At 42.0% G+C, this 14,504-nt stretch overlaps 1 protein-coding gene across 1 annotated transcript in view; it reads left to right on the forward strand.

The window, feature by feature from the left end:
- The window catches only part of STON2 (stonin 2), a 66,695-nt gene extending 59,077 nt beyond the window's left edge, over positions 1 to 7,618 (forward strand). Inside the window, exons 6-7 of the mRNA XM_079988709.1 lie at positions 3,470 to 3,672; positions 4,566 to 7,618. Coding sequence (XP_079844835.1) covers positions 3,470 to 3,672; positions 4,566 to 4,649 — 287 coding nt within the window. The 3' untranslated portion in view covers positions 4,650 to 7,618. The remainder of the gene's footprint in view (positions 1 to 3,469; positions 3,673 to 4,565) is intronic.
- The last annotated feature ends 6,886 nt before the right edge of the window (positions 7,619 to 14,504 follow it).

The raw sequence follows: 14,504 nt of genomic DNA on the forward strand, positions 1-14,504 counted from the left end.
AGGGGTACCTTTACCTTTACCTTTACATCTTTCTTTGTATACATAATTTGGGCTGCTTTGCTATAAAATGTGAAGGTGATGACTATACCAAAATACAGTGCAATCCTATGCTTGTTTACTCAGAGTAAGTCCCATTATATTCCCAAGCAGGTGTACATAGCCTTAGCCTAATGGGTCCTTCTGGCATCTCATTAAATTGGCCCAACTTAAGCCTTGCTTTAGTTATGCGTGAAAGTTTTCCCTTGCTAAGCACAAGGCAAGTGTTGTCACTGCACAGATGTCTGTTGTTGTTGTGCTTGAGGGGCAGCTGTTTTTATATAATCTATGTCACAGAACCAGTCCAAAAAAACAACAACAGCCCTATGCTGTGGAATTGGATTCCGTGAGGAGCATTTATGTGACTGTTCCAGGAACAGCTTGGTAACTTCTAACGCAGTCCCCTGATTCATAAGCAACATGTTGATGCTGGCTGATAAAGCAAGCCTTGTTTACAGCCTGTGAGGAGGCTCAGTCCCAACTGGACAGGATTCAGGGCTCCAGCGTGAAAGTGTGTTTTTTAGTTAGTCAACAAGCAAGCCGAACAAAGAGTGTTAAGAAAACATTGATTCATCGAAGGAGTTTCTGCCTTGACTGTGGAGAAATACAATGCATTTCAAAGGATAGCACAACTTAAACCACAGCTTTGGATCTGAAGACTGGAAAACTGGTGTCTAATCAATGTTCAGCAGTACTGAATGCCCTTTTCTCCCTAGTGCATTATGTTGAATATCTGAATCTGAAAATGCCAAAGCACATTTTCCTATGAAGCTCACACTGTTTATATAACACACATAAAAATAAATACATTCCAGTTTAAACAATATATATTTGACAGAGGAAGATTCCACATTTCAATAGGACCTACATCTGAGTAAACATATTTAGGATTATAGGTTTAGGTTACATTCTAATCTGTGCTGCCCATGTTCATGCATGTCTCAGCCTGCACTGATACTTCACCTGCCCACACTATAGATAGGAGGTATTAGCAATAACAGTCCAGATACAGAGGCGTACATGCTTCTACCATACTACCCAGTTCCTGATTCTAAAGAAACCTCTTCCTGTGCTCCTGTTACTAGTACTAAAAGGCAAAGAGGGAACATGAACAGCTCTACCCAGACGTACACTTTGTGCCTCTGCCAAGGTTTTTGCTTGCACAAGGTCTGGGGAGGTTATATGACATCCACTATTACCATAACTGAGCATTCAATTTGATTTATGGGGAGGTTATATGGTGTTACATCAAGCAACTGTTATCCCACCTTTCCCAGTTTGTTTTCCTGTCACTTTCCTTACTGCAAATCAGGTTTCTTGCAGTGCAAGATGACCTAATTCACTGCAATCACGCAACCTGAATTTGCTGCCATGTGATTGAATCCTACTCACAAAATAATGTTAGTCTAAAAATGGTTCCAGAACACACTTGTCAAAATGTTGGTGTCACAGACAAAAACATGCTTTGCATCCATGAGAATCGTTCAAAAGTCAGCATTGGAATATGTTATCCACACAACTTACGTGCTGATTACTTCCTGTATATTGGATGCAACAGGAATCTGACATTAGATCACTGGCATTAAAGCAGGCATTTGGGGACCTAAGCCTAGTGTGGCTTGTTATGGTCACCTAGTAAATTCAAGGGTGCAGCAAGATTTGAACGGTGGGTTTCCAGAGTTACAATCCACAAACTTACCTACAATGCTGCACCAGCTGTACTAAATCAGTGACTTCCCAATGTGGGTTTTTTTCTTTGCCTTTATTGCCTTTTCTAAAGGGTATATGGGGCTCTCTGTAGCTGTAGTTGTTCTTTAGTTGTTTAGTCGCATCCAACTCTTTGTGACCCCATGGACCAGAACACGCCAGGTACTCCTGTCTTCCACTGCCTCCCGCAGTTTGATCAAACTCATGCTGGGTAGCTTCGAGAACACTGTCCAGCCATCTTGTCCTCTGTCGTCCCCTTCTCCTTGTGCCCTCCATCTTTCTCAACCTCAGGGTCTTTTCCAGGGAGTCTTTTCTTCTCATGAGGTCTCCAAAGTATTGGAGCCTCAGCTTCAGGATTTGTCCTTCCAGTGAGCATTCAGGGCTGATTTCCTTAAGAATGGATGCGTTTGATCTTCTTGCAGTCCATGGGACTCTCAAGAGTCTCCTCCAGCACCATAATTCAAAAGCATCAATTCTTCGGTGATCAGCCTTCTTTATGGTCCAGCTCTCACTTCCATACATCACTACTGGGAAAAACATAGCTTTAACTATACAGACCTTTGTTGGCAAGGTGATGTCTCTGCTTTTTAAGATGCTGTCTAGGTTTGTCATTGCTTTTCATGTAAATCCTCTGCAGTCTAGAAAATAATTATTCAACTCTGATGTAAACAGCCAAAGATGCTTCCCAATTCTGATTTCTAGTAACATTTTCTGGGACCTTTGGCAAATCACATAAGTCTCTTCTATATTTGCATATCAGCTTTGCTTTATGGCTGACAAACACTGAGTCCAACATTTTGTTCAATAAATTACACATCTAAGAATCTTCTAATTGACCATTTCCTGAAAAGTATCAATGAAAGGGGTGATTTACAAAGCAGGCATTTATTTAGAGCTTCACAGGAAAAAAGCAACTGGGAATTGAGTTAAGCGGAAGAGCAAATGGGAGAAAAAATTAGCAGGCTCCTTTCTGCCACTTCCACTGAAAATCTGTCTCCTGGTGGTGTTTTTTGGTGAATAAGTGGGTTCCCCCCCCCACATCCCTACATCACGGTGAAGTGTGTGCCAAAGAGCTCCTGTTCCCTAGATTTCCAAAACATGAAAACACAGAACTTGACTCAAGAAATACTGCCAGTGGGAACTAGCCTATCCCTAAATAAATGTTTTAATTCTCTTTGAAATCTTGCCTAAGCCCCCTTGATTTCAATAGGACTTTGAGCTTTAATAGTGTTATATGGATTGGATAGTTAGAAGGCTCACACTTGTCTTTAAACATGTGGGGTCTTTCTTTTATTAGAGTGGTGTGGGCATGCCCATTACTGATTTAGAGCTTTAAACAGTATAATGTCGTATGTCTTGGTATGATCCAAATGATTCCATCAGCTAATATTAGTTGACAGTTTGTCCAGATTCCTCCCAGTATCTATTGTAATAGTTTTATCAACAAACTGATGTAAAGCATGGAAGAGTCATTCAGTTACTTTTACAAGAGGTTCTTAAATACTCTTCTAGAATATGTTGTAACATCATACTGAAACCTCACATCATACTGAAACCCCAGTAGTTTGATTCTCGTTTTTCAATAATGACATGACAACAGCATTCTGACTCATAACCATCTAATTAATTAAGCTGGCTTTCCTGTTTTGTTCTGCTTTTAAGCCTTCTGAAGGCTTGATTTCAAAGAAAAAGTTTTTAATTTCCATGCCCTTTTGCCCTTTTGCAGCTTCTGGTCACCCACACTGTTTCTTCTGCCACCTGGAGCTTGGCTCAGACCGGGAAGTGCCTTCTAACTTTGTCCGCTATGTGGATGTGGAGTTTGACATGCCAACCACTTCAGCATCCAAAGCCACCATCCGGTCCATCTCTGTGGAAGGCAAGACAGATGTCAGGAAGTGGGTCAACTATTCAGCACATTACAGTTACAAGGTACGAGTGAGCAGCTTTCTTCCAGGGATTAAGTGAATTGGGGTTAGTTAGTTTGTTTGCAAATGAAACTATTTTATAGTATGTCCATCGGGACCACGAACTGCAGTGAACGACTAGATTCTCCATGTTGTCTTATATAAGTCTTCTACCATAAATTTTGAAGTAGAACTACAATAGGCTTTGTAACTCAGTGGTAGATTATACATCTTGAATGGAAAAGGCCCCAGATTCAGTCCTTGGCAACTCTAGATATCTGATGGTAGGGCTCAGAAAGATCTCTTGCCTGAGCTAGATGGAGTCAGTGGTCTAACTCTGTTGAAGACACCTTTATATGTTCATAAACCTAGGAAGAGGAGAAATACATCAGATACTCCTCCCATTTTTGCTATAGGAACAGTGATGTGGTTGTTGCAGAAGGAAGGCTGGGATTACTGTACTAAGTCCCTACCTCCTTGAGCTCCTTCATTGTCTGATTTCAATCCAGCAAGCTTGAGGGTTCTTCCCATCAAATGGGACATTATGACACTGAGTCCATGCTAATCTCCTCACCCACTGCAATTTTGCCAACAACAATGAGGGTTGATGGGGTTGCTATGATTGGAATCTGTCCCACTTTTGCAGATGAGTCTCATGTGTAGAAGGGTATATATGTCCACTGTCTTCACTGTAGAGCAGAGATGGAGAACTTAACGGCCTTCAGAAGTTTCTCGACTACAGCTTCCATTGTCCCTGACCATTGCCCATGCTGACTGAGGCTTATGGGTACTGAAGTCCAACAATAGCTGATGGAGGGCCCACGTTCCCCATCCCTGCTTCAGAGCAGGTTGCCATTGGCTGATGTAGAAATATTACTGTTCTTTTCCCACAACTCCCAACTTCCTCTTCCTTATCAGGTGGAGATAGAGCAGAAGAAGAAATTGAATCCAGATGTGATGGAAGAACACACTGATAACCCCAAGGACTGTGCTGTGCAGTGAAAGGAAAGGTCCATCTGCAGTTGGAACAGAAGAATCAACAGACCTTGAAGAAGAGGGAACAGCAAGTTGCTCCTGCTGTAGGAAAAGCCGGAAAGAATCTGGAGCACTGTAGGGTTTCCTTGTCCTCTATGTCTATACTTAGAGAGGAACCTATTTTGGGATTTGTTTACAGCAGACTGGTGGATTTGGTAGAAGCACACTAAGCATATAGTATATAGGCTTACAACTGATTCAAGCCTGCCTTCGTCTCTGACACTAATCTTCTTACAGTGATATAATGGTATTTTTTTTTCAACTCAAAAGGTGTAACTCTAGTCTTATTGACAGTCTTTCTCCCCCTACTATGTGCTTGACATTACCTGAACTCTTGCAATTCAGTCCTCAGACGAGCTCTTCCAGGTACTCTGCAGAAGCACTCAGGGGGAGGAAGGAATGAGAGATGCACCACAGCATCCCTTGGGTTTTCTGTCATGTCCATGACACTAAGTGAAACATTTTAACAGCTTTTCTTCTCCACCAGTGTTGACGGAACCACTGGGAATTCCACTGGGTGAAGGACAAGTGGATTGACCTTCCCTTCTTATCATCTCCAAGGCAGAACATTTAAAAATTGCACATTTCCTTGGTGGCCAGAAAGCTTCCTTTATTCACTTAGACTGACAGCGGGGCCAGGATTATTCTTTAGACTTGACATAGTTATAGCTGCGAGTAGAGGGGACTAGGATAATATTTGATCAGGCTTGACTGGGAGGATACTGGAAGGAAATAATTTCATTTAAATTAATGGTCAAGTGAATGGTCGGGTGGACTGGTTACTTCTCTGACAGATGACAATTTATATTCTTGATAGGGATAGGGAAAGGAGGTGCTCTGTTTATTTCTTTGTAGATGTTGACAATGCTGCTTTCATGTTCTGTCCCAAAACCTACATCTTATTTTAGAAAGACTGCAGTGCCACAGTTGTGTGTGATATTCTTACTTTATAATGTACTGGCATAATGGCATAGCAGTCAGTGTTGTCAGTACTCTTTCAATTCTCTGTCTACAATAGTCTCACACAAGTGCAAAAATTAACAAAATCCAAGTTTCCACCCCACATGACTGTAAAGATAATCTTGAAAATCTTGAAAATGTCTGGATATACCTGAGCAGAATGTTCAAGGGTCATGTCGTAAATGGAGTTGGAAAGCAGCATGGGACTTCAGCACAGAGGCATTATCATGCAGTTGGGTCGATCAGATCCATTTGTTGTGTGTGCGACAACTGGTACACAAATATACAACCATCCCTCTTTTTTCACCCACAATATTTATTGCTATTCCACCTGTGGGTGGAGCTTAACAGAATATATGCCACGTGGGAGAGTTTTATCCCTCTCAATCACTCCTCCACCACCTTTTTCATTACTGGATGAGAGTAATGAAAGGATGTCTTTTGTGTTCTAATGGGCATCACAGAGAGAATTTTCATTTCACATCACCTGTAAGTTAATAGCCAAGACCCAGCTCTATACATGTGGAGCTGTTTTTAAAATGCAGTGGACATGCCTATCGTCCCTTTGGAGGGGAGGTGGAAACAGAGAGGTACTAAATCCAGCCTTCTTCCTTTTCCTTCCCAACAGGTGATAGGTAAGATTACTGTTTGTTGAAGAGGAACGTGTTATGCACAGCTCAATCATGAAGAGGAATCACATCTACAGCACCTGGTGGTGGATGAGAATCCTCATCTATATAGCCCCTAACTAGATTTGAGCAAAAGCTTTGCAGTGGAGTCCACTTCCATATGCAGGTGGCAGTCATCAGGTATAAAGTAATCAAATGAACATATGTGAACTAGACCCACTTAAAAGCTGATCCTCCAGGGGATGCTAAAGCTTGGACCTTGCTGTTTCATAGCAGTCTCTGAAAATACTTCTCTGCATGTCCTGCATGGGTTTTGCTCACTGGGGGTGGCCACTGTGAGAATAGGATGCTGGGCTAAGATCAGCAGGCTCTTATGTTCCTAAATATGTTACAAATGCATCAGGTACATATAAGAACATGTACAGCTGATCTTAGAGCTGTAAGAACAAAGTCAGCTGATCTTAGAGAAAGCATTTGGACAGAGCAGGATGGATAAGGGTGAAGATATCTCTTAGGTGTTTGGAGTCCCAATGTATTAGGTTTCTAAGGATAACAATCAGTATCTTGTGAATTGTGCCCAGATTTCTATTCACACCCTAAAGCTTTGAATTCAACATGTCCCATGCATCCCGTTCCATTCAGGAGATGTCATTATGTAGAATGCACTACAGCCCTTAGGCTTACAAGGCCATTTGTGATGGTTAGCAGGTGTAAATTCAAAGCTGGGTAGTATAAGACCCAGAAGCACCTTCTTGAATGGAAAATGGACAGGAGACAAGGCTATAGTCCTGAGCAGAAGAGGCTGGGGCACATCATTGATGTTTATGTCCTCACAAGTGAGCATGACAGCTGGCTGATTATATCTTTCGTTTGGTAGATTTGCCTTCAATTGACTTGCCAATATCCTGCCCACTGTTCTGAAAAGTTACATAGCATAGAATACCATTTGGCTTTAGTCCTTCTTCTGCGGTATTGTCAGCTGTGCAGGGACTGATAGAATACCCTGCTAATTTATTGTGGAAAGAAACTGTGTCTCTTTGCTATAAAAAGGGCGTTGTGTTGCTTTCAGTCTGCTCTTTGCTGCCTCCATCCAGACAGATTGTTCATGACCTCTTGCACTATTGTGATTGATTGATTGATTGATTGATTGAGTGGGTTAGTTTTTTTTACATATTTTGTAACAGGTTTCTACCTTTTGATGTTGTACTATGAGAGAGTCTACACACTGGTTGATACTTTAGACATTTTGTTGTCCCCCCCCCCCAAAAAAAAACAAACTTCTCTGAGAAATGTTCTTTTGAGTTTCATTGTGGGAGGAACTGTTGAATAAAAGCAAACGAAATGCTACCTTTATTGAAGTCAATTTATTTGTGTTGGCATTCTACCTACAGATCAACATTCATAGTGCATAAGCATTAAAACTTCTTTCGAACCGAAGCCCATCCCTGTGGCCTATGAATATATTACTAATACTGTCATTGATTATACATCATATATAGTGTGAATAGGGAAGGGGACTGAGGGTGAGAGTGCTGTTTATTGAATTCATAGGTGAGTTAAGATTTGGATCTGCGCCTTTCTGGCTCAAAGCGGACATTCTAAGACTGTAATCCTAATTGCACGTAGCTGGGGGTAATTCAGTAGGACTTATATTGTTAGTCACCATGTTCTCAATTTCAGCCTCTGCATCTAAAGGAAAATGCTTCGGAGTGTATGCAGAGTGCATTTTCCCAACCCTTGAGCAGTCTGCCCCACACATATGATATTACAGGGTAGGGTTTGCAAGCAGGTTTGAGCAATGAGACCTCACTTAAACAAGGCCTGGTATAATCATTATGCTGGACATGGTCAAATAAAAAATGAAAACAGGCAGCATGCTGCAATAACTCTAATGTGATGCCAACTAACCGGGTGTCTGTGGGCTGGGTGTGGGCTGTATACAACTACTGCACATATGGATGTGGCAACTCAGATTAGAGGTTACCCTGCCCACATTGAACTATGTACAAATAAGTCCATGCTTAAAACAAGGCTACACATTAGTTGCTCTCAAAGTTTTGCTCTACAATCTTATGCAAGAGCAGCTAAGGTGGCACCTTCCTCATCCAGAACAGCAGGTTAGCCATCTTGCATGGAAAAGCACATCCCTTTATTAGCACATGTATTGGATGACTTTGCACCTAAAATGAGACCCCAAAGACAGTGGGTGCCTGAGGAGCCTTTCTTATACCAAGTCTTCTTCTTTGGTGATCACTTGTAGTCGAGTAAGATTTGTCTTCCATGGACACGGTCTTAACAGCGAGTCCAATTCTGGATCCACACGTTCTTCCAGTGGGGATATACCATAGGTTTCCGGGTGGGAGTTGATCATGGTGAGGGTCTGCCACACGTTCCTTCCAAAGCATGTTTTGTCCTGAGTTCAAGCATCTTCAAAGCCAATGACACCTTTGGTAAAGGCTGTACTCCAATTGGAGCACTTGCAGGCCAGTGTTTCCCAATTGTCAGTGTTTATACTACATTTTTAAAAGATTTTCCTTAAGAGAGTTTTTTAATGTCTTGTTGACCACCAGCATTACACCTTCCATTTTTAAGTTGGAAATAGAGTAGATGCTTTGGAAGACGATAATCAGGCATCTGCACATGACCAATCCAACGAAGTTGATGTTGAAGAATCATTGCTTTGACACTGGTGATCTTTGCTTCTTCTAGTACACTGGCATTAGTTTGCCTGTCTTCCCAAGTGATATGTACAATTTTTCAGAGACACCGTTGATGGAATCTTTTGAGAAATTAGAGATTGTGTTTATAGGTGGTTCATGCTTCACAAGCATATAGTAAGGCTGCTATTACAATAGCTTTGTAAACAAACATTTTGGTTTCCCTGCGAATGTCATGGTCCTCAAACACTTTGCACTTCAATTGGGAGAAAGCTGCACTCGCAGAGCTCAGGCAATACTGGATTTTGGCATCAATGTCAGCCCAGGTAGGAGAAGTGATTGACATTTTCCAATGTTACACCATTTAATTGGATTTGTGGTGCTGCAGAGGGGTCGTTTTGTGCTTGTTGGTGCAGCACTTTGGTGTTTGGGATGTTGAGCGATAGGCCAAGCTTTTTGTAAGCTTCTGTGAAGGTATTTAGGATGGTTTAGAGGTCATCCTCTGAGCGTGCACACACTACGTTGTCATCAGCATAGTGAAGCTCTGTGATGGAAGTTATGGTAACCTTACTCTTTCCTTCAGCCTACTCAGATTAAAGAGCTTTCCATCTGTTCAATATATGATTTCTACTCTGGTGGGGAGTTTCCCTTCAACAATGTGTAGGATCATGGCAATGAAAATAATAAATAGAGTTGGGGTAATAACACAACCCTGTTTAACACCTGATCCCAGGAGAGCCAAAGGTTCCTCACATCTGCTCTGTACTAAAATACACCAATGGATCAACATTGCAGACATTTCTTTTCCATTTTTGGTAGATCAGTTTTGGATCTCATAAGACCCAAGAGTTTTGCTAGATCATTGGACCAATGGTCCATCTTCCAACCAGATGTCTCCTCCTTCATCCGAGGATCACAGGACAATTAACAATATAAAAACACAAAAATGCGTAACATAGTAATAAATAAAAACAATAATGTCCTCACAGTTTAAAAGACCAGAGATTGCTTAATTAGCCAAAGGCCTGAGAGAAGAGGGATGTTTTTGCCTGGTGCCTAAAGTCAGGATTTATTACATCATGTATACAAAGCAAATATGCTTGTCAATTTCACTTCTACTTGTGAGATTAAAAAAAATAAAATACTACAATATGCTCTAGTATTGGTGAGCACATTTGGCACCGCCAACCAATGTAGATAACACTGACCCAAAGGTCTGTATAAGGTTCTTACATTCACCCTGCAACTCCACGTGGTTCCTTTCTTAAAAATAAGAGGGCCCCAAGAATTAATAGTGCCCCAATAATACACATCCATAGGGGAGCAAGAGTTAAAATCTCCCCCCCCCCCGCTGGTGTATAATTGGGGGGGGGGGGGTCTGGTGAGTGGAGAACTACAGATTCACTGTTGCTAGAACATTTCTGTTCACAAAAATCACAAGAAGTTTGAAATGTAATTGTATGTTGAAATAATCACTTGAGGATTTTTTTGGCTCATTCCAAAATGAACATATGCTGCAATGTGGATTTTAAAAGCTCCATTTATTTTTATTTGTGAGGGACATTTTCGCCACCTTGTGGTCTGATGCTATTACTGGAAAACTCATGGATGAAAAACAGAGACAATAACCAACGGTACTCATCAAAGTGAGGTACAAAACTGGAACAATGTTCTTAATATAAAATGATCTGATGCGCAAGGACTTTTTTATATAAAAAAAGCACCTACATTATATGGTCACAAAATGTCCCTATGAAAATTTCTAGTTAGTTTCATACACCGTCAAATAATCCAGATATCCACAAAATTCAATGAATACCACATTCAGGAACAGCAGATTGATAGTCAAAGGATCTACCAAATGTTCATTGGGATCTAAACTAAAGGGAACCTCCACTGTATGTATAAACCCTCCACCCATCACTATTATTGCAAAAAGAAATCCAGTATGTATTGCAACAACAACCATGTCGTTTCTCAATGTTGAAAGTTGCACCACATTTTTCAAGAAGCCAATATCTAAGAACCAGATTAAATGTTACTTTGCAGTGTAGCACGAAGTTCTCTTTTTGGAACTTATGTAGTGGTTTTTTCTAGGAAAAAGCTGAGGTTCAAATGTTAACCATACAGGTCAGGTACTTCTGTCACAGTTCAGAAACAAATGAAACATCCATGAATACAATAACAGGACTACAGTATTTAGAGCACCAGCACTTAAAATGTTTTTGACAACATTGAAAGGAAGAGATAAATTCAGTTCCATAAACCTATGATCCACAGACCAAGGGAGGCTCTGTTGCTGTGAAGGCCCTGTGACGGGGCCTTATTGGTGGCAGTTCCATTTGCAGAATGCCCTTCTTGGTGCAGCATATTTATCTAATTCATTATAGTTAGTTAAGTATTTCTATTGCTTTACTTGATCTGGGGGGGGGGGGCTGCCCCCCCGGCTATGCCCATGCTCAGACATTTGATGGCTGAAAGATACTGTTCCTGGCAACGTTATTAGCTTTGAAGGTATGTAGTGGCTTCCAATTGTATTGTTTTGGCTTTTGGGGGTTTGCAGCCCTCAGCTCCTTGGAGAGGAAGTACGGGATATAAATTTAATAATAATAATAATAATAATAATAATAATAATAATAATAATAACAACAACAATAACAGTAACAACTAGCAACTGTACAAGTTTCTATATATTTTGTGCTGCAGTTTAAAATGTTACATATTTGACACTTCTTATATCAGCAGCACACTCCACAAAACAGAAAGGCAGTCAATCAATTGCATTGATGCTTATTTATTTTCACTGGAAACAGAAATAAGGAAATAAAAATTAATTACATGAAACAAAACATCACAGAGCCAATTGTTCAGAGCTCATGCTGGCTAGCTGGGAAGCAGGGACATAGGAAGGGGTGTGTGGTGGGGGCGGTCCGACCCAGGTGCAGTCGCTGAGGGGGGTGACAAAAAGGCACACAGCAGGGGACTGGCCCCGCCGCACCACCACCGCTGCAGCCACACAAGGAGGATCACACCCCCCCCGGGTGCACGGCACGGCCACCGGTCCAGGCACCCATGCAGCCAACTCCACCACTTCTGGGAAGGAGAGCAACATTTAGATTGAAAGGACTGCACACCTACCAAGCAGTTCACAGCTCCCATGAGGTTTAGACTTCCTAACGCAGGGGTAGGCAACCTAAGGCCCATGCGCCACAAGCTGCCCCTGCCCACGAGCTGCCCCGGCCCATGAGCTGCCCCCAAACCGAGCTACCCGCTCAGCAAGTCCCCGCACGATGCACTAAACCGGCGCAGTGCGGCATGAGGACTCGCTTCTGCAGCCCAAGGTCTGCTGACACCAGAAATCACAGGTGCACACATTGACACGCACAGTCCGGCCCACGGAGGGATCTCTGCTGGAGTAAACTGGCCCAGGCGAGGTAAACCTTGCCGCCCCCTCTCCTAATGCTACCATTACAGACTAGGAAGAAACCACCGATAAGGGATGGGCTGCATGAAGGGTCCATGAGTTCCACTCTATGCCAAATAAAGGCAAAAAGGGAGATTTTATTATCAGCAATTCTCTAATTATGGTCACTATTTGACAGGCCACAGATTTCTCAACCATGAGCTACACCAACAGTAACAAGAACCTTGGAGAGCTGCTGCCAGCCAGTGTCAAAAATACTAGGCTTAGATGGACCTGTGGTCTAATTCAGGGTAAGGCACCTCCCTATGTTCCTAAGAGGCTTCCTTCACTATGACTTGCACTTTCAGAACCTTTTCTTGGGAGGTGATAACCTCCTGGTATTTCTCTCTGGCAGCTAGCCAAATAAAATGTTCCACCAAGCCAGTGCAAGCCCAGCTTACATATGCAGATGGTTACATGCTGCCTGGGGCTTGAGTGATGACAGAAGAACAGATGAGGAACAGTTGCTGAAGGCAGCCCTGTATAGGGAAGCTTTTTTAAGGTTTAATGTTTTACTATGTTTTTATATATGCTGGAAGCTACACAGAGTGCCTGGGGCAACCCAGTCACATGGGCATGGTACAAGTATTAATTTATTCTTATTCTTATTCTGAATGCCAACAATCAGAGTTTGCTACAAGATAAAAGTCCAGGGATCTATTCATAGTCAGGATAGCTGATTTGGGCTTACTTTTGTTACCAGGACCACCCAATAAAGATATACATGTAGATAATCACTTGAATGACAGGGGTCACCTGGCAGCAGTCATTCCATCAGGCTGCAGCAGAAGGAAAGGGAGCTGGGCCATTTCTTTGGCTCTGCTGAAAAACCAGATCCATTTGACTCCTCTCTCCTTGAACAGTATTGATTCTAGATGGTTAGATTTACATAAGGACTGAATCCCAGGTTTCCGTGTTTTACTGTTCCTGCCTCATCCCTCCCCTCCCATTTGTGGCATACCTTTTGGATTAAATGAAGGGAATGCCTATTTTTAAAAATATTAAGCAAACCACTCTAGGAACTGTTTTGCCCGAAAACTATGGATGAATGGATGGGTAATTTTATTTATCTATTTACACATATACCCCAAGATCATGAGAGCATTCAACTCTAGAAAATAACAGATGTTCATAACATTTCCTCCAGGATACAACAGGGACTCTAGCGACAGTTCCTTAGAAAGTGGAGCACATATGAAGGATGGGGTTATAGACATATAATTTTGCAGAGGGCTGTAACATAATGGGTATAATGGAGATAGGTGAATACCTCATTCTCAGAATAGACCCATTGAAATTCATGGCCATGACAAATTTAGATCCACTCATTTCAATGGAAAGTTAGGTGAATAAGAACCCATGGGCGTGTGGATAGAGAAACAAACAGTAAGGGGAGGGGCAGCCCTGAGATATCATTATGATCAGGGCCATCTGAAACAGTTTGTCTATTTCTTCTGCTGACACTACACAAATACTGATTTGGGTTAGAGAGCTAAAAATAAAACTGTTAAGGTGATGGAAGACTTCCAAGTAGTGTACTCTTCTCATCATGTTTGGGATAGCTCCGTTGGTAGAGCATAAGACTCTTAATCTCAGAGTTGTGGGTTTGAGCCCCATGTTGGGCAAAAGATTCCTGCATTGCAGGAAGTTGGACTAGATGACCCTCGTGGTCCCTTCTGAGATTTCACCCTTCCCATATCCAAGAATCTCCTGACGAGTCTGCTGATTCTCCAGAGAGGAGGAGCAGTGTTCTGCTTTCTACTTATTCAGCTCCTGCACCAAGTCAGTCAGTCAGTCAGTGTGTCAGAGAGAGAGAGAGACCGAGTGTTAGAGATCATGTGTAGAGATAAGGTTGCTGCTAAGAGCAGCTGCAGACACTCAGTGCAGCATTCATTTATGCTTAGACCTATTTAGCTCTGTATAGTTTTGTATTATAGTTGTAGTTATAGAATAAAAGAAGATATTCTACAGAGCTGCTCTCCGAGTCGTGTATACACTGCTAGACTCTGCTATACTCTGCTGTGCGACGACTGTATTGTGGAAGTGAATCTGGTGCTCACAACTTTAAGCTGTGAGTCCACAGCATTTTGACCAGGTGGTCTCTGGAAGTGCT

This window comes from Podarcis cretensis (assembly GCF_951804945.1).
Source record: "Podarcis cretensis genome assembly, chromosome: 1".
Lineage (NCBI taxonomy): Eukaryota > Metazoa > Chordata > Lepidosauria > Squamata > Lacertidae > Podarcis > Podarcis cretensis.